The sequence below is a fragment of the Solanum dulcamara genome, chromosome 7, assembly GCF_947179165.1.
Source record: "Solanum dulcamara chromosome 7, daSolDulc1.2, whole genome shotgun sequence".
NCBI lineage: Eukaryota > Viridiplantae > Streptophyta > Magnoliopsida > Solanales > Solanaceae > Solanum > Solanum dulcamara.
In genome coordinates, this window is record NC_077243.1 from 8,323,774 (window position 1) to 8,344,875 (window position 21,102).

At 34.6% G+C, this 21,102-nt stretch overlaps 2 protein-coding genes across 3 annotated transcripts; one reads left to right on the forward strand and one right to left on the reverse strand.

Moving 5' to 3' along the window:
• Positions 1–1,953: 1,953 nt before the first annotated feature.
• On the reverse strand, positions 1,954–8,796 carry LOC129896419 (uncharacterized). Of its 2 annotated transcripts, none has more exons than XM_055972315.1 (4): positions 8,662–8,796; positions 8,293–8,472; positions 4,244–4,401; positions 1,954–2,332 (listed from the first exon to the last, which is right to left on the reverse strand). In XM_055972315.1, exons 2-4 carry the CDS (start codon positions 8,453–8,455, stop codon positions 2,225–2,227), a joined length of 429 nt encoding a protein of 142 aa, XP_055828290.1. In that variant the 5' UTR covers positions 8,456–8,472; positions 8,662–8,796; the 3' UTR covers positions 1,954–2,224. The 2 variants fall into 2 exon arrangements, with proteins under 2 accessions (XP_055828290.1, XP_055828291.1); XM_055972316.1 differs by having other exon boundaries at positions 8,293–8,457; positions 8,662–8,790.
• A 2,972-nt stretch (positions 8,797–11,768) lies between these two features.
• On the forward strand, positions 11,769–18,913 carry LOC129896931 (protein PUTATIVE RECOMBINATION INITIATION DEFECT 1). Its single transcript, XM_055972925.1, has 9 exons — positions 11,769–12,335; positions 13,713–13,819; positions 13,900–14,072; positions 14,684–14,992; positions 15,322–16,288; positions 16,381–17,083; positions 17,159–17,439; positions 17,520–18,186; positions 18,369–18,913. The coding sequence occupies exons 1-9, from the start codon at positions 11,889–11,891 to the stop codon at positions 18,597–18,599; spliced, it is 3,885 nt and encodes a 1,294-aa protein (XP_055828900.1). The 5' UTR covers positions 11,769–11,888; the 3' UTR covers positions 18,600–18,913.
• Positions 18,914–21,102: the final 2,189 nt, after the last annotated feature.

Consider the following 21,102-nt stretch of genomic DNA (forward strand, 5'->3'; position numbering starts at 1 on the left):
GGACATTTGGACAAACATAAAGAAAGTCACCCACTATTCTCTTTCAGATTTAAGATAACATAAATATTCATAAATTTTGCTTTAGTAAAAAAAAAAAAAAGTGAAATGGTAAATGGTGAATATTAATATGAGGAAGGACTAAGTTCATTGCAAAAGACTCACACAAAGTTGGCAGCTTTACCTATCCTTCAACATACTCCTTAAATTCACCGTCTCATGCATTAATCATTAATAAGTGCTATAGCTGGTAGATTGAATTACTCAGCTAATCTCAGTATATAAATATAGATGGTGGTGCATGAGATAGACCCAAGCTAGGATAGATTAAGAGGTCCCAAGATCCTAATGTACTACTATAGTATAGAACTTAGGTGATTAAGCACTATAATGACACCTTAAAAGACTTGCCAAATTTGAACTCTGAGGTTGACATGTTTATATTATCTAAAAACAGTGAAAATTTAGATTTAAATTAAGGAAAAGGGCTAGTAGTAGTATACCCCTCAACTTTACTATTTTGAGTTAATATACCCGCGTTATAAAAGTGGCTCATATATATCCCTACTATTACACAAATGACTCACATATACCCTTAGCTCATAACGGAAGTGTTTTAAATTAATTTTTTTAAAAGAATAATCCATATGGGGGCATATCTGATCCTTTTCACCCATATTGTTTTTTGACTTTTTTTGTGAACGATTAATTTGAATTTATTATTTTGATTGTCAAATTTATTTATGTTTCACTAAATTTTTAAATTTTTTTATTATATGTGCCCCATTTTTTTTATAGATATAAAAACTAAATTAAAATACTGCTGTAAAAAATAGTTTAAATTTACAATATAGTCGCAAAAAATAGTTTAAAATTACAATATGCCTGCAAGAAAATTAGTTTTAGATTTTTTTTCTTACTTTTTCTCTTTTGGATTCACATTTCTTTCTTTTTATTACTCTTATTTTTTTAAAAGAATGAAAGAAAAATAAGAATAAGAAACTCAAATAATGATAATCAAAGAAGTCAAAAAATAATTTGTGTAAAAAAAATTAAATATACCCCAAAACTTTTCTAGTAGAATCATGTATACCTCTGCATGGATTTCTCTTTTTTTTTCACTTTCGTTATATGTGAGCTACTTTTGTAACGCTGGGGGTATATGTGATCCACTTTTATAATAGTAAAGGTATATATGAATCATTTTTATAACGAGTGGTATATCAACTCTAAAACAAATTTGAGAAGTATATCAAATCCTTTTCCTTAAAATTAAGAGTAATTCTAGCACGAAACAAGTTTTCGGCACTACCAACCAAATCCTAATTAATATTTTTTTGTCAAAGAGTGCATTTGACAATACAACATGTTTCAAAATTCAAATCAGGCATATCAAATTAGTACGCTAATCAGCTGACTAATATATGTTGATTTGCTTATTTTATTCATAATAATTTCATGCGTATACGTCGATATCTATTCAAAATCAGCAGATTACGGAACATGAAGGCAACTTATCATTGGTAAATATAGAACGAATATAAAGGCCCAAAATAGAAGGTAGAGAAATCACTTTCTTTTGTTTTTCTTCATCCTTTTCCCTTCACACATTACATTTGTAGGTGCTTACAATGAAAGCGACGGTAGAGGAGGATGCCAGGAGTTGGAGGGACTGTACTGCATATATTTCATACAGATTATTGGCAATAAATGAATACACCAAAGAGAGCTGTGGAGCTGCTGAATGAGTAAATGCAAAAAATTCACTGCAAGCAACATAGGATGTAGTATTGAATGAAGTAAATCTCAGCCAGAGTGGCTCCACAAGCGTGTGTTGCACTGCACATCCTTTAATTACAGCAATAACTTTTTCACTAGTAACTACCAAATTAAATAAGGTGCCGCTGTTTACTAGAGCGGCAGCATTTCACAAGCATGTATCAATTGACCAACACATGAGCACAAACACACAGAGTTTGGTTTTTATTTTCAGCATGAGCAAATCTTTTAAACAGAATTGCCGTCTCCATTACATCCTAGTAAACTAGTTAATAGAGTTTGCCATCATGGATGTCAGGAAAGTTGTGTAGATAGATAAAATTTGTCAATTCATGACCACAACACAAAATAAAAAGAAAGTTTCCTACATGTGGAGCTAAAAGGAGGAGGTGGTAAATCCAAATACTCATTATAAGGGCATATAAACACGTCTACTGATGAGTGGAAATTATAGAGCATTTATCATCCTCTTCATCTCAGTTGACCTCCTTGGATCTGCTTCATCAATAGCTCTCTCAGTAAGAACATGCTTGATTCGGCACATCGACTTCCTTACCTAAATATCGATCATTTGTCAGGAAGATGCTAATGCAAGAGAATCCATGCATCAGCAGAATTTAATGGCTTAGTGCCTCAAGGGTACACATATCACATGCAGAGATTTCAATAGTCTCGTGATGAAATATACATCAACACAACAAAACTTAGACCAAATTTTGTTTACTAGCACTAAACAACATATACATATAACTAGTAAATAGGAGAGAAAATCGAATTTAATTCTTCGCTTTTACAAAAACTTTACAAAAAAAGGCGTAGCACGTTCTTTTTTGGGACACATAGAAGTCTGATTTGAAAATCTCTCTACCTTCACAAAACTTCTCGCGCGGTCTTTCCGTCCAGAGCAGAGTCCAACAATGATGGTTGGCGACCGAACGGCCGCCCCCTAATTACAGTCTAAATAAAAAATGGGTTGACTGCCTCTACGACGATGCCTCAAATGATTTTGATTGCTTATCAAATATCGTGAGAAAATATACTGCTTTGATAAATGAATATGACTAGCTGTACTTAGTAGACTTCCCTTTTTTCTACTTTTGAGTAATTCTAAGATGGGGATGTGTTTAACTATTCTATTAATTCATGCATCTTTACCATTTTTTTCTTCATAAACTAAAGAGTGATAATAGTTGTTGCTACATAGTGTTTCTTTTGGTTGAATCAGGAGATCCAGAATGCAAGGGTTCGAGGCTCAAGTATTGTGAAGATGACCGTAGCTTCATCTGCAACTGTCTTTTGTTAACAACATTACTCTTTTTGCTAAAGTTTGAAGTTGAACGTGTAAATAGGTCCCCCAGTCCCAAGGCTTCAAGTTGCTAAATTTCTATATTCTAATTCAAGCCTCGCCTAAATTTATTGCATGGTCTGGTTGGATTTTTCATGGTTAATACAACTGAAGTCTGAAATGTAAAATATCTAATGTTACGGAAATTCCAAACTGTTAAAAGATCTAGACAATGCTTCAGTACTTCATTAAAAGGTAAATTTGTTTTATCTTGAACAACCATATTTTTCTGTAGTTTCTCTGCGGAGATAGAGGTTTGTTGTTTCCTACTCCCTTCGGTCCATTTTATTTGTCATTTTGAAAAATCAATTATCTGTTTCTACTTTCACCCTTATATTCTATTAAATATGGAGAGCGATTAACGTATTGAAAGTAATAGTAGTATTAAATTGAGATCAAAGAATAAAATAAGGATAATACAGTCAAATTATCCTTTGAGTTAATGTTTTCTGAAAAGTGATTCTCTGATATGTTTAGGGTGGTCGTAGGTCTAGGCGTGCCTGTATAGTTGTGTTGTTATTGCCTTTGATTATCACATTGCTTTGCTATCGTTATTGTTCTTGTCTTGTCAAATTTGCATCGCTTTTCCTTTTTTTGTCATTATGCTATATATATTGTTCTTCTCTATTACTTGGGACTGTGACTTTTGAGGCAAGTATCTTTCGGAAACAGCCTCTCTATCTCCATGAGGTAGTGGTAACGTCTGCGTACATCTTACCCTCCCCAGACCCCACTTGTGGGATTTCACTGGGTATGTTGTTGTTTACACTGGATACTTTCTGTAGCTAGAGGAATACATATGTTTATCGAGGATAGTGGATTAAAGAAATGTGCTACCTAGAATTGCCCCCAAAAGTGCAGAAGACAAACAACTGTGGGCACTAGGCACATGTTATGTTTTGGAAATCAAGAAAAACCTTCAATATATGCTGCATAACACATTCTACTTCTACTTGGCAATTAGAGTATAATCTTAACAAGCAATCCAATTTACGATAAACTAATATTTTTAGGTTGGCTTGGAGATTTACTTCAGATCCAGGAGGAGAATCTAATTGAAACATGTCCAAATAGTGGTAAATAAATGCTTGATTAGGAGCTTACTAAAGAAACTGACTTTACCTTGGAAATACGCTCTGGATTAGGAAAACGCAGGTTCTGAGCATTAAGCATCTGTCGTTGAGTCATCAACATGTTCTTCTCCTTCAGAAGAACATACCATAACTTCTGAAGATCATCCCAAGACTTCAGACGCAGTTCAGAAGCCTTCCAACCTCGACCTGGTTATGTTTTTAAAACATCAGAGTTCATCCCATTAGAGAGATATAGATCGATGGTACGACATACTAAATAACCAGCCTGCCACTCAGGATAGAGAACTTCAATCTCTAGCATGTGTTTAACTAGAAGGCCTTTTAAGTATTTGAGCCACGGAGGGCACCGAAACCATAAAGAAGTCAGAGCTTCAACCTCTCATCTACAGTGAGGCTATCTATTTGGCTAATAGACCTGTTTTTTAATCAGAGCAATTTGACTAATAAGTTCCTAACATAGAGCACAAACTATATAATAAGCAGCACACAAATTTATAACAACCAACTACTCTGATGATGAACAGCCTTCCGCAGTAAATTTTAATAATACAAATGGCAGAAATGATTAACGCAATGAAACATCCCCAATCTGGACAGAGAATTGAGCTATTAAAGGTCCATGTACAATTTTTCCCAAAAAAACCCAAATGAGAAACAAGAGGTAGGAGGAAAGAAAAGAAAAAGGAACTAGTCATACGATCAGAAAAAAATGTGTCAGGATTCCCAATATTGTTTGTTTACACGGTATTCATTGGATACTTCCATGTATACTTTAACCAAATAATTCACCTTCATTCGATCGTAACATCCTCAATTTCTCACTATTTACACTTTTAAAGTAGAAGAATCAGTTTCATACTAATGTAGTAGTACAGTAGTTTATAAACTACTCTGATTCCTGAGAAGTTACAAATTAGAACTCGAGAAATTTTATTGAATCCCTGTAGAAATTACAAAAGAGAAGAAAATTGAATAATTATATAGAGAAAAAAGCAAATATTGTGTACAGAATGAGTATCCATCAGTAGATTCAAATTAATAATCAGTATGAGTCCCAATAAAAGTTTCCTAGCTGAAGTCTCCCTTTGAAGGAATGGGAGGGGCGGGGCTCCTACCACTTCGATTGTTGCAAACGTGGTTTGGGAGGGTTTCAAAAGACATTCTTAAAAAAATAAAAGATCCCCAATTAGACTAAGAGCCCGTTTGGATGGGCTTAAAAAAAGTAACTTTTATGTATGAAGTGCTTTTAGAACTTTGAAGTGCTGAAAGTTATTTTTATAAATAAGCAGTTGGGTGTTTGGATAAAAGTGCTTAAATGAGAAAAATGATGTAAATTTTAGGGTTAAAAGAATAAAAAGGATAATTTGGGAATTTAGTTAAAATATAAGGAATATAAAAGTAATTTTCATGGTAAAAAAAAATGACTTTAAGCACTTAGAAAAAAAAAGTTAGGAATCCTAACTTTTTATTTTTGACTGACTGTAAGAACTTTATGGCTTAAAGTTAGCATTAGGCAAACACGTCCAAAAGATAAAAAGGGGCTTTAAGTTGGTTTTGACCAAGTTAAAGCCCATCCAAACGAGCTCTAAACCAATGCTCAAGGGCAACTAGAAGTCTGTAATGCCATGAGAAGGGAGCTTCCCTATGTGGTCCAAAGCAAATCCAATTATATCCATCTTTGAGGAAAAGATCAAATTAATATTTGACAGTTCGACTCTGCATAATAATGGTGCATGCAAACACCAATGCACCAAGATGCTCTCATGAGCTTGCCCAGTTTGAAAATTTTCCAATTTCAAAAATTTGACAGCGGTAATTTATTTTTTAAATTTCATTTGTAACAAAGGGGAAGGTAGTTGTCATCAAGAACTCCAAAAAAAAGAAAAAGGAATTTGAAATTCTAATGGTATTTTAATCATGGTCTACATAAAAAAAAAGTACTCTCTGAACCGTGCAATAAGGTCACTCATAACACAGCTCTCCCACTTGAGTTATCGTAGCCCCAAGCGATGCTATTCAGTAATATTGGAAAAATGGCAGAGTAAGGTAACAACTGGTATGAAAAGCTTATTACCTTTGGAAGCCTTTGTAGTTAACCAAAGTGCATCATTCCCACAACCAATTTGGTACATAAAAAATTATGCAATACAACACTCCCTGTGTTCTATTTTACATGAAGGTGTTTCGACAAGTACGAAGTTTAAGAAATTAAAGCAGATTTTTAACATGTAACCCAAATAGATACAAAGTACCAAAATTGTCCTTTTAATGGTGAGAGGCCCACATGTTTTTGTTTTTATCTTCTATCTCCCACTAAAGGAATGAACTTTTACATCAAGTAGGTCCAACAACTCATGTCATTAAAGTTAAATGGGAATGCTAGATTAAGAAATTCAAAAAGAGAGAAGAGTCTTTCTTTTGGGACAAACTAAAAAAGAAAGTGTTACATAACATGAGAAAGGGGGAGTAGTGTTTTCCTGCTCCCAAATCATTTTTATATCCTAGTTTTTGGTCCTTGTATTGCTTAAAATAGCACATTTGACCTTCAACTAACTCAAATACGTAATAGCTTCTGAGCTGCCAGAAGCTCAACAGGCTTGAACTTCACCTAAGGGGTATTTTCCCTGATAAAAATTGGCGTCCATACCAACTTGTACGCACCTTGAATCCGTGGATACTTGTATCGTTCCACCAGGAAGAAGGTGACCCAGCCCAAATCAAACCTTGGTCTAACATAGCCTTGATTCTAACTTCATTGACCACTAGGGGATACCTATGGGTAACACAATAGTAATTTTAGTGTTTTACTATCCAACATGAACCAAATACACCAAAGAATTTATAGAACCGAAGAGGCAATACCAGAAAGCCAACTGATACACTTGAAATAGAAGCCCTAACTAGAAGTTGAGAATGAGGAAGAAATTATTGAGGCAATAGTAGAGGAATTTGAGGAGCTTGCTACAAAAAATGTAAAGCCATGCGACAATATAATGGAAACTTTTTCAAGGCCCTTTGAAGGTAGAGTGTTTTACATGTTTGGTGGTCCAAGGAGCATGCTTAACCCAAGAAAACTTTCAGAAGGAGTAGTAAATATTTGCAGTAGCTATTCACTGTCTGAGAGGCAAAATGAGGATGTGACTACCTCTTTATACATTGCACTTTCAACAAAAAGATCTCAGACTTTATTTTGATTATAATGGGGATTAACTGGACGATGCCAAGGATAACTAAAGAATTAATGCAATGTTGGTACATGAACGGGCTACGGGAGGTAAAGATGAAGACATGGAACTCACTTCCTACAGCCGCCTGGTGGATCCTTTTAGAAGGGAAAAAATGCAAACTTTTTTTAAAATGTAAAACAGAATCTGTAACTAACATCAAATAGAAATGTATTTTTTACTGTTTTTTGGCGTAACATGGAATTGAAATGATACAGCAGTCATGAAAGAGAGCTCATTACACAACTTACATCACCGAGCGAGAACCTTTTATTTAGAGTTGAAACGAAACTTCCAATAGGCTATGATCTTAAATATTTGCACCCAGGTTTTCAATTTCTGGTCTGGATTGCACAATTGAACATCTAAAAGTGGTCTTCATTATACTTGGTTTCGATTCACATAAAATAGTCAATCTGAAGATGTCATTTTCGTGGATTTTAACCAAGAAGTTTGTATTTTGGATATTATCTATCAGTGATAGAGAACCAAACATAGCAGAGAATCTTCCAGTACATTGCATCAGTTTTAGCTTTTAGAACTTGTTGAACAATTACTATATTCATTATTTATTTTTGCAGCTGCTTTCCCTTGTCAAAGAACTACCTGAACACATGTCACTGATACATGATAATGGAGATAAAAATAAGACAGAACTAGCTAGGCCGGACAGGCGGGTAGCCAGTAATTTGCTAAGCTAATCTTATCTCACTCCTCGTGGTTGCATACCAAGAAATGTACTTTGGTCATACATGTTACAGAAACACAAGTAATAGAGATCATTTTAAAAGAAGTATATTCAATTATGCCAACAACAAAACAGTTTCAGCTGAGAAAATAGAAGGGATTTTACCATAGACAACAGGTTTATCGTCCTCTGGAGTTCTATCTACTTCAAAGAACTGCTCAAGTGGATTAAGGGTTTTAGCAGCAGCAGAGGAAGAAGCAGCAGCGGCTGAACTCTCTGATTTTGCAGCCGCCAAAAATGTCCTCCCGAAAAGTCTAGCAGCCAGCATGACTGAGAATAGATTTGCTAAAAAGATATGTGCATCATTGTCATTATATATATAAATATAAATCTTTTAAAAAAAAAGTGAAGCGATCTCCTCCATAACAAAGATGATGCAGTTTCGTTATAAAGGAAAAAAACGATGGAGATCGTGATGGATGTATACAATTGCCGACTGTTTAACCGTGGAGCATAAGAACAGGAAAGACTTACATGCTGAGAAAATCAGGGAGGTCGATAAACTTGGTGAACAAAGCAGATTTCAGTTCAGTACTAAAATGTGAAGCGAGCAACTCCTATTTTGCCTCTCTTTTTCTTCTCCTTCTCTAACCCTACTTTTAACTATTTTGTTTATTAAAAACTTTTTACTTTTTCTCATTGCTTTTATTTACGGAAAAGGCATAAATTCATTTTCAATTTGTATCGAAAAATCAGTTACATGCTTAAATTATTATAGCGATTTATTATATATCTAATTTTTTAAAAAGTAATATTAATACCACCGTAAAACCACGTGAAAATAAAATTGAATATAAAAAAAATAAGCGTGTTTGAGTCAAAAATAAAATCAAAATATATTTTAAACTCCCCCCACCACCTCCACCCCCTATATTTCTTCTTCTTCTTCTTATTATTATTATTATTATTATTATTATTATTATTATTATTATTATCCTCTTATTGTCCTTCACACTTCTTCTCCCTCATTTTTTTCTTATCACAATTCTACAATCTCTTACTCAATTTCATCATAACCTGAGAATTTTTTCACTGATTTTGCAGAATTTACATGTTGTTTCAATGGCTTCAATTGGGTTAACAAAGAAGATTAAATTGGTATAAAGTTATTGATTGACTTTGCTAATTTATATATCAATAATGGTGGAAGTTGTGGGTGTTTTTCTTGAAAACAAAAATGAAGTTATTAAGGTGAAGAAGATGGGAGAAAATAAAGGAAAAAATGGAGTTCTTCATGTGAGGAAGAAGAGAGAAGATGGAGGCAACAATGGTTGAGAAAAAAAGTGAAAATAAAATAAAATAACACGTGTAGGCTTGTACAGATGTGGCAAGCGCGTGCATACCACGCTATATTGTGTGATTGGTTTTCTTCGTTTGAAGGGGGTATTATATCACTTTGAAAAATATTATGTATGTAGTAGGTCACTACGATAGTTTAAGCGTGTAACTGATTTTTCGGTATAAATTTAGAGAGAAATTTATGCCTTTTCTTTTTTATTTATTTAGGCAAGGATGACTGTTATGAAGAAAGACATCCTTGATGGGGTGTGGTATCTTCAAATAGGGCATATTTGGCGTGAATTTAGATTAATCAAACTTTAATGTGGATATCAAATATCGAGTGGAAAATAAAAAAAAACGAGTCTCACACTGAATGAATGTATTAATCGTAATCATTTGGATCTCAATAATTAAATTTGTTTATGTTAAGGTTTGAATCTTAATCATTAAATGCATTTTTTTCTAATTTACAACTACTTAATGTGTTTGAATAGGTTTGAATGATTAAGATCTATAACAAGGACGCAATATCATTAAGATGTTAATTTTTACAAAGACGAAAGTTCACCACTGTGCTGTTTACTTTTACCCACCACTCATAACCACCATTTCAATCACAACTACGACCACCTTCAATCACTACCATCTACCATCCACGATCACCATTCTCAACCCAACCACAACCACCAGCATCGTCAATCACCAAAATCAATCGTCATCACCATTAGTCATCATTTGTAATTATCACCTGTAATCACTATTACATCCATTAATTACTATTGATAATTATCACCATTAGTCAATATTATGTGTCACTAATCGCTATCATCATTCACCACCACAATTAGTTATCAGTATCATTCCATACTAATTATCAACAACAATAACTGTTAATTACCAGTATCAACCACTATACCATAAAGACATTACCCACAACCATCATCATCAGGCAATATCATCCCAAATCGACACACATAATTAATATTGTTAGTCATCACCACAATTTGCCATATATTTTTTTTTGGATATAATATTAGATCAATTTAGCATTTTGTTTGAATTTTATATTTATTTATTTTTAAATAAAGACAAATGTTATACGCTTCAGATGTTGAGAAAACAAACAGTTTTAACTATTTAGGATTCAAATTTTAATGCAACATTTTCATATTCAAATTCAAATTTTAATGCAATATCTTAATATTCAAATTCAAAACTCTAAATCTTAATGCACATATTAATATTCAGATGTGCATTAAAATTCATACATCTCAATCTTAATGAAAACAAATGAGGGTTACTCATACCTAACACCACAATGCAAGTATATTTATTATTATATTTTTAACATTTTAATTTAGAGTTGAGATAATTTAATAAATATATATTTTAACGTCGCAACACATGATTTTGCTCAAAAAATTTCACACAATTAAAAATATTTAATACCTTATAAATAGTTTTTTCTTTCTTTTATATTTTTCACGTGAGACTTTTTTCTCATCCCGCTCAATAAATGTCGATGTATTTCAACTTTGTACCTTTTTACAGTGAAATCAACTGATTTGCTGTTAAGATATTGATTTTGGGAGGAGTATATCTATTAAGATAGTAAGTGAGAAGATCATTTTTATCATACCAAACCACTGAATTTTAACCTTTATAACAATATCGTGACAAAACATATTTCATAAAAGTAACTTTTATTGTTACAGCGAGTAAGTTTGGTAATTTTACCCATATGACAGGTAAATAGATAAAATTCTCCCTCCATTTATTTTTACTTGTCCAATATATTATTTTAGAATGTCCAACAATATTTGTACTGTTTGGAAAATCAAGAGAATTTTTCATTTTATGTCTATTTACCCTTGCCATTAAATACTATTCATTTTTCAATATTTAAATAACTTATAATTAATAGAGGTGATATAGTAAAATTATTTTTCTATTTATTATAGGTGTGACAAGTCAAATATGTACAAGTAAAGATGGACAAAAAGAGTACCGGTCATTTAGTGTGACAAAAAATATCAGTTATTTTAGTTTAACAAAAAAATACTAATAATTATGTGAGTAAAGCTTAGTTATTTTTTATATGGCAGACTGGCAGTAAATAGTTTTGGTCTCTTTTGCAAATTAGTGAATGAATTGAGGCTTCTTCTAGGCAATTACTACGTATTATTTTTATCTCTTTTCTTCTTTTTGCATAAATTACATGAAGTATGACCGATAAGATTAAAGTCAAGGGACCTCTTGGTTCTCAATCGTGTGTGTATATATATATATATATCGAATTCGAAAGCGAAAAGGCACACCAAAAGAATTTGGTTTTCTCCCGCCCTGCAGTTCAAAATCTTAACCTTCTCCCATCGCATTCGCCAGTCTCTTCACTCACGCACACAGTACATCAACAAAATATGTATTTCGTCACCTCTCACCGCCACCACTTACCACCGTCGCCACCACCGGAACCACAGTTAACATGCGCCAAAGGCCATAGTTCGACTTTGATTATTCAAACCGAGGAAGGCGGATCAATTTGTCTGCTCTGCTTGTCCAATCTCATTTCCAATCCGAGATCACCGACCGTTCACGTTTCCTACGCTCTCTCCCAGTTATCTGTCGCGCTTTTCCAACCGAGTTTTTGCCAAACCTTCTTCACATTCCACTCTCATTTCCTAATTTCGCCTCTCGTCGGTGTTCTATCTTCCTTCGATGATGAGCCCATCGCCAAGCAAACTATGGATTTGATTATGCAGTTGTGTGAAGCTCCAGACTGCGATGTGCATGCAGAGTTTGTGGCTCGGCTCGCAGATCGTCTTTCCAGTGGCTCTTTGGCTTGGAGTCAGAGGCAACTCCACACGGTAAACTTTCCCCCTGTCCTAATTTTAAAATTTCGATTTAAGGAAGTGTAATTGAGAATGGAGCTGTAGAAAGGTGTAGCTACAGAGATGCAGCCATACATGATGCTGTTAGGATCGAAATAATCAAGTATCATACGGAATCTAGCAAAACAAATCTCGAAATACCATAAGTAAGAACACAAATGAGAAACATAACAAAAGAGACCCAAACACTTAATGTGGTTTGGTCAATCAACCTACATCTATAAGAGGAAATGATCAATCCACTGTATAATAGAGAGTACACACTATCGAGAGAAATAAAATCACAATTCACTCAGAATAAAAAAAGAGATGTTCACACAAGTGATAATGTATTACTTGTGTCTCACAAATTCTTTCCCCTAAACAAAACTCTCAAAAGCTCATAGTACTATGTTGTGAATGCTACCAAGTTAGAAAGAATGCGCCTCTATTTATAGAATCATAAATCTTTTCCTACAAGTGAAAGCACTAGCCATATATGGAGACTTTGTGATTTCCTTTTAGAAAAAGGAAAAATAAAGTGGAGTTGAGTAAGTACTGGTTTTCCTAATTTCCTCAGTGCGCTTCAGCATTGTGCTACTTTGTGTGGTGTGCGGACAACCGACTGTGATCACTAAAGCTTTCGGTAATGAAAATAGTTTTGAAGATCCTGTTAAGATTTCTACTAACACCAGGTTTTGGAAGTATAGCTTTTATACAATTAGCTCACTATTCAATCCCTAAGATCAAATATAGCTTTTATCTAGGAGTAGCTTTTCCACAGTGAGTTGGCAACTGCTTTCAATTTCAGTGAGTCAATGACATTGACTACTAGTAGAAGTTTAAGCACAACCACTATTGCAGATTTGATTGGAAAATCAGAGTCAGAATGTTTCCAGAGAATATTAGTTTTGGCCAGAGCAGCGAGTAGAAAGCTAAAACGTGCTCAGGTAGTTATTTCAAGGCTCAATGTCAGTGTTCAGGTCCATAAAAAGTCTGTTGTGGAAGAAAATACATTTAAGATGTCACGGAAAAAACTGAGTTGCATTTAAAATGACACCAATTATATGTTTCCTCATGATAATTCACAACTTCTTCTGAGTAGCTTCACACTCTATTCCGTGCCTGCCTGCTGCTGACCTCTATATGCAAATTGCTCATTTTAGCGACGGTACTCTTTGTATGTGATTGATTTCCTCATTGAGAAGCTAGAATCAAGAAAGAGGAAGAAGTTACACTTGGATATCTGTCCAATACAAATTGGATTTTAGTGAGATAACTCAGCCTTCAATTTGAACAGCGAATTTGTAGTTTCTATATTTGCACATACATGTTTTCCTCTAATATGTGTAATCTGACCTTTTTTTTAAATAGCTTCACTGCTTAGGTCTTCTCTTGGAATATCAAAAAAACCATTCCTATTGTCTTGAAGAAACGGATGCCCTCATTTTCAATCTCATCAGCGGCCTTCAATTGTCCAGGTGACTCTTGAAACTGAGACAATGGCTATCTCATTTTGCCTTAAACAAAGCCCTGAGGGTCAATTCCTTCTTGAATACAGTGAAGATATTCAAGGGGAAATCCTGTTCGTTCTATACAAATTATTCCTACTCAATGTGTCTCAAGACGGTGACGATCCTCCCAGTTTATTTGGACATTTCTCGAAGCTCCCACACTTGGCACTGGCAGTTCTCATGAAAGCTCAAAGTGATGATGTTCGCTTGAACTGTATAGGTAGGCTTCTTTAACATTACCCGTTTCTGCTGCTTGAACTTTAGCATCTCTGAAATTGGTTTTCCAGTGAATATCTTGACAGTTAACAATTTTGTTATTGGATTATAGCAAAGTAAAAGGGGTATATGGTAATAATAGCTGACTTATTCTTTATTATATCTGACAAGTGAACTAGTGAAGTATGGTTGATAATAAGCAAGAATGCATTATAGGAATAGACATACCTCTCCGGGAGAGATCATTTGAAGCTAGAGATTTTGTGGCTCGTGAGCCTAATGTTGTGGTAAACAGGCTCCATAAACAATTAATTGTTGGTTGTTAATTCTGTTCAAACCTTGAATGTACTCTGACTGATAAAAAGTTCCGCGTGTATTTTTGCTGCTTACTTGACTAGCAAATTTCTATGCACTCTTCACCAGAGCTCTGATAATGTCTCTCTTCTGGCTTCTAACCCTTCCTTCTCCCCTCCCTTCCCCCACCATTCCCATAAGGAAAAGGAAAAAGAGGAAAAAGAAACACAACAAAACAACTAGCTGCTGATGTTAAGAGTTTCTGCAAGATAATCTCCTCTCTCACATTTGTCAAATCAGTGATACTCTGTGTCTATGCAGCATTCTTAACAGTAATAATGCAAAGAGGATTCTTTCAAACTACTTCTATAATTGGCACAAGGAGCAGGAGTTCTTATGATGTTGACCACTTGATGGAAACAAATGAGCAGATATCAGATGGGCCTCTAGCTATCTTGTTTGCAGAGGCAGTCAAAGGCCCTCTGCTTTCTTCTGATAATCAAGTTCAAATAGCAGCGCTAGATTTACTTTACCTTTATCTGTCGGGGAAAGATGTCTTAGAAAATGAAATCCAAGTATTTGTTGAAGAGAACATTGCAGACTATGCGTTTGAAGTGCTGAGATTGTCAGGTAAGAATATCAGCAATACACAGTGCTTGAGCAGTTAGATTTATATGTTTTTGAAGAAATGAAAGATGAAAGAGGGCATTGCCGCACTCTATTTTCATTTGTATTTTTCTTTACAAAGAAACTAACTTGAAATCGACCAATTCTCTGGCGATTAAGCGTTTTCCTACAATTAACAAATTACCACGGCTTCAATGTTTGTTGTCCATATGGTTCGACAAGATCTAAGTTCTCTAACAATATTGAGCTAGAGAACATTCTAATTATTTTAGGTCAGATTATGCAATTAGTGTTGTCTGTGATGACTAATGGAGTAATTTATTAATTTGTAGGATGCAAAGATACAACAATCAAATCTTGTATTCAGCTTCTTGATGTTTTAGCAACTGCTGAGCAAGCATTTAGACAGAGACTTGCAATTGGGTTCATGGCCCTGATTCCAGTTCTGCATCATGTTGCTGAAATTCCTTTCCACCCTGTGCAGACTGAGACACTCAAGCTTATTTTGAACTCTGTTGAGAACTGCCCAGGGGTGGTATCCAAGACTCAGATAGAAGAAATAAGCTTTTCTTTGACGGGGATGGTCAAGAAAAATCTTGACGGAGAAATAGGCATGCTTCCAGAGACATTAGCTCTGGTCTGTTCAATATTTGTTGCACTTATGAAATGTTCATCTACCTGTGGGATTTCAAGTTTCTTACTATCAATTCAGGATGCATCAAGAAATTGCATCTTAACTTGTTTAATTAATTATGACAAATACCCGGGTCAACTTTTGAACTCTCTTTACCTACTGAAAGAGGCATATTCATATAGTTGTGGAATAAATCCCTCAAGCTCAATCAACACAGAACTTAGAAGAAGCATTATAGATGTATGCAAAATACATCTATTACCTTGGTTTATGAAATCCCTACATGAGATGGAAGATGAGGATATTCCAGAAGCAATACTCGAAAATTTCTATTCCATATTGCTACAAGACTCAGATACTGAAACCAAAGTATTTGCAAATGTTCTTTTCACGTCTTCCTGGTTCAGTTTTGCATATGGATGTTTAGGATTTTTCCCTTCTGAAAAGATTAAAAGGAAGGTTTATCTTATCTTTAGTGTGATGGCAGATATCATTCTTGGGGTTGATTCTGCACAATGCATTAGCAATGCTGCTCCACATCTTCCATCTGATCCAATAGATTTGCTTTTCCTTCTGGGCCATAAAAGCTCCCAAAATGTTGAATTATCTTTTCGCCAACTGGCAGTTCTGGTGTTATTGTACATCAGCTCGCTGTATGACGATCGGTAAATAGTTTCTGGAGTTTCAATCTTGCTCTTTCTGCATTTTCCCTGCTTATGTTATCAGTCCTCAGTTGATCATCTCAACTCTTTTCCAGGTTTGCAGACGATAAGCTTGTGTTAGCTTCACTGGAGCAATATATTCTACTTAACAGCAGCGAAAACATGCACGTACCTTCTGTATTGGGAATAGTTATAAATCTTTATGCACTCTACAGAGGTTTAGCCAAGGTGAGCTACCAAATCCCCTATAGCCCAGAGGCTGAAAGGATTGTGTTCCACCTACTTGCTGAAAAGGACTGGGATTTGCTATCTACAAGAATCCACGTAACATCTCTGAAATGGTTGTTCCAACAAGAGAAAATCTGCCACATTTTGTCTGCCCAGATTTTGAAATTTTGCAGATGCAATTGCTCCAATGTAAACCAGATAAATATCCATGGTGAAGCCAATCAGAAGATAGATGTGTATGTTATGGCAGAACTTGTAGCTTTGGGGGATAACTCTTTAGGTATGCTCATGGTGTTCCTATTGGGAGAGGCTGGAGAACAATATTCCAAGTATGACATTGTTTCAATGGTGAATACCATAAAACATATAATAGAAATCTCACCAAGTGCTTCAGATCAGTTTTGCATGCACGGGATAGCTGGTGCAATTAAGAACCTGTACTATAAGTTTGGTCGTTCTTCATCCCCGGAGACTTTCATGGCCACCTCCGAACTAGTATCCTGCATTCTTCAAGCAGTACACTCTGAATCCCTCTCCGATGATGAACCTTGGGTTGCAGTTGTGGTGAAAGTAAAGTACTTACTCTTCCAAATACTGTGTACTTCCAGTTCCTCTGTAGTTAATAGAATTTTCCCTTAATTGCAGATTATCGACTACCTAATCCCCTCAGTAGCTGCAGATGGATGGACACCAGGAACTCTTATATCAATTGGCATTCTGTCAATGGTTTTGCACCACTCAGTAAATCAAGTGATGGTTGAAGCTTCAAAAACCATAATCCTTAATACTCCTTTGCTATCATTGGTTAATACTACTATCACCAATGCCTGTTCCAAAGGACCTTCTCTAGTTGAACAAGACGAAGGAACAAGATCTGGAGAAGCTCTTGTTTTTGTGCTTTCACTGCTTTTCTTCTCTTTGAGAAGGTAAATCCATTCTTTTAATGCAGTTTCTATGCTCTCCTTAAGTTTGGTTTAATTTAGAAACTAACAGCTTATTTTGCTAGCGTGCATGCCATTTTACCGGGGATTATGGACTGCCAATATCTGCTGGATCCTACCAACATCCCAAAACCCTGTCCCTATATTAGTATACAGTGCCACGATTTGTGCAAGTTATTGCATTTTGGATCTATTCCTATAAAGTTACTTAGCTCGCAGTACCTGCTGGAGTTATTCAGCGGAATAGAAGATGAGAGAAGTAGAAAATCAGACGCATTAGAATTCAGAACTGATTATTTGTTGTCTATAATGGCTGTTTTAGAAGGCCAAATATTCTCAAGTGACATGTCCATAGCCATGAACTGTTCCCTCTGTTTGTCTATGTTCATTGGGTGGCAAGATGTGGAAACGGAAGTATCAGCTATACAAAGGAACAACTGGTGTCGGTTCATAGTAGAAGAATTAGTGATGTCCTTGGCAGCACCATCTTTGGCTTCAAAATCTTTCATGATCCATCACAAGCCTGCAATTTATATTGCAGTTGAACTGCTGAGAAGAAAGAAAGTTCCTCAATGGATGACTTCAATCTTGGATGAATCTTGCATATTTGCAATTACTAGAAACATTACAAACTCTAATTTGAGTGCTGAGCTGGTGTTCCTCTTAAGGAAGTTGCTTAATTATGGTTTTCTGAGTGATGAACAAATAACTGCTCTAAATCAAGTATTCCAGGTAATAGATACATTTTCTTTGAAAGTTCATTGGTTCCTATTGTGATCTGGCCTCACGAAGCTTGCTTTTTTATAAAAGAAAAAATTGTAAAGAAAGAAAAAACGAAAAGAGAACATTGCCAATTCCTTACAAGGATCATGATCAAAGAAATAATGGAATTCCATTATAATGTTTGCCTGCAGGAATGCAGAAATTGTATCTACACAGACAAAATTCAACATGCTGGGGCACAGGAGAAGACATTGAACGTAGCAGCTGCTTCAGATTATGTAGGTAAAGTTTGTCAGTTTCTCATTAGCCTCATAACGACTCCACCATCTAGTGGTATGGAGTCTACAAATTTTCAAACTGGAAGAACGGAACTGTTGGAAGAAATAGACTTATTTTCAAAATGTTTAATGAGGGATGATTGAGACTAAAATTCTTAAAAGATAGCAATACTTTTTGGATAGAAGGACAAATATGTTTTTTTGCAGAATGACAGTCAATTAAAAGGGCAATGGCATCTGCTAGTATAATTCTATACCTGTCACCAAAATAAAATTAAAAGTCTTCCGTGTATCATTGGCCGCATGCAAAGCACTGCCTCAGCAATTCTACTTTTTGTACATCACCAAGTTCTACAGATTTTCTTTACTCTGTGTTTTATTATTCCAAAAGAGGGACAAAGAAAATGGGGAAAAAAGCTAACAGTTGACCTCTCCAAATTGAATGGTGGCAGAGGCCCTTTCTTCCTTACTTGAGAAACATTTGGGCCGAGCAGGCTCATTGGGTCAATTATAAGCCCAAGACCGTCGGCCCACACAATCGTCCAAGGCTCGACTGGTGCTAGCATTAAGCAAACAAAATAAGTCCTTGATAAATGATGGTTGTTTTCTAGAAGTGAACATAGGAAAAACTAAATAGTTGATGGGACCATATTACTTTCTAGTTTCTCCCACAGACGTAATAGTTCCTCTCGTCTCAGAACTAAAACTCCCTTGCATGAAAAAGGTATAATTTAATACACCTTTTACTATACTTCTTATCCTAATTTGTACATATACTAAGGCTAGAGAAAATGATCAAAGAGATGGAGAGATGGGATGGAGGACCCCCACTCAGTCGTCCTCAAACTTGGGGACCCTTCCCATACTTCTTGTATAACGAATTTATCAGAGTTTCTCGAGGATAGCGATAAATGCAATTTTCCAGCAATAGGAGTGCTAGGACATTGTCTTCTACTTAGAATTATATGTTATATACAAATGAATAATTATAAGTACAGTGATAATCTACATTCATAAAACCAAGGGGCACATAGCATATGAAGTTCCGTCCCTCATAAATCATGTATGAAATGAGAACATGATAAAAAGGCAGAGGATTTGCAAGAGGGATGTGGTCCCTGTGAGAGGGAAGTTTCTCTTGTTAAATCATGTAAAGCAACACGCACGTCCCTGTGTCCCCTTTACTCATTTTATTCTCACCCTGCTTCTTACTGTACAAATAGATTTTAGGTACAGTTTTGACTCCAAATATTTTTTTAAAAAAAATTTGAAAGCTATTGTTTGGCTATATAACTTTTAATTATTTGACAAATATATTTGACAAACATCTCAAGTTTTTAAGTTAAAACTAGTATTTGGGCCAAGTTCTAATAGTTGGAAATTTTTAAAAATTTAAAAATTACCACTAACTTTTATATTTTATAAAAACATCTCTCATTTATTAATTCTAACTAATATTTAAATACCAACTTACTTAAGTAACATGGCCAATCAACAACATTAAAAACATCTCTATCTATTATAAAAGAATAGTTTGTTATTACCTCCTCCGAAAAAGACTAGTTTGAGTGACAAAATTGGGAAAAAAGAACAACTTGTTATTAATGTATTGCTCTTACCTATATTATTATTTTGTTGTTGTTGATTGTTATCAATTATGTTATAGGTTTTTTTTAACGGAACATGTTCATTATAAAATGATAATACAAATTTATGGGTATTTTAAATAATTTTTCGAACTTATGGATATGAAATAATATTTTTTTGAAATAGTCAAATATTTTTTAAAAATTTATGGTCAAACACATAGTGAAACTTCACTCAAAAATAACTTGTTAAGAATATTTAAGAATTTGGGCTCAAACGCTAGCTTTAACTTTTATCTATAAAGAAGTCAGAACTCCTGATAAATCATTACCTTATATAGGTATTAAAATAAGCTCATGATTTCAGTTTTTTGGGGGGATGAATCAATTCTTTTATTCCTCGTTAAGGCTGATTAATAAATTACTTTATCAATTCTATCCTTATTATAGGAGTATATTACTCAATCAAGATTCTCCATCTATTTTCAATTTTCCACTCTTCATTTCCTCCAATATTTTAAAAAACTTTTTATCGTCAATTTTGCAACAAAAAGACACTGCTACAAAAAGAGAAATAACAGAAAGTGAGAAACTATATATCGATGCTGCAACTTGTGCTTCTGGGGATATATGGATGAACTTCATACTTAAACATATGGTCCATATTTTTCCTTCTTTTGCGTACTATATATCTATTTCGTTACTAGAAAGTGGATCATTGACCCCTTCAAATGATATGATCCACACGTGATATGCTTATAATTTATAAACACATAATTTTGGAGAAACGAAAAACTATTTACTATGACTGATCACCGAGCAAGAAAGACACTTTACACAGCATTTTAGATAGGAAAACTCTATAAGCCTGTCATCAAGTTAGTGTCAATACTTCATTAGTATTCTATTTCTTGTTATATGATATAGTTCACCAATGAGATTTTGCTGTGGGGTGCCATATATTATCATGACTAATAGGATTTGTTTCTTTTAGGTAGCAACTTTTTGCGCTCCCAGAATGATACATGATTTTGACATATCATAAAAGGTGGAGAAAAAGT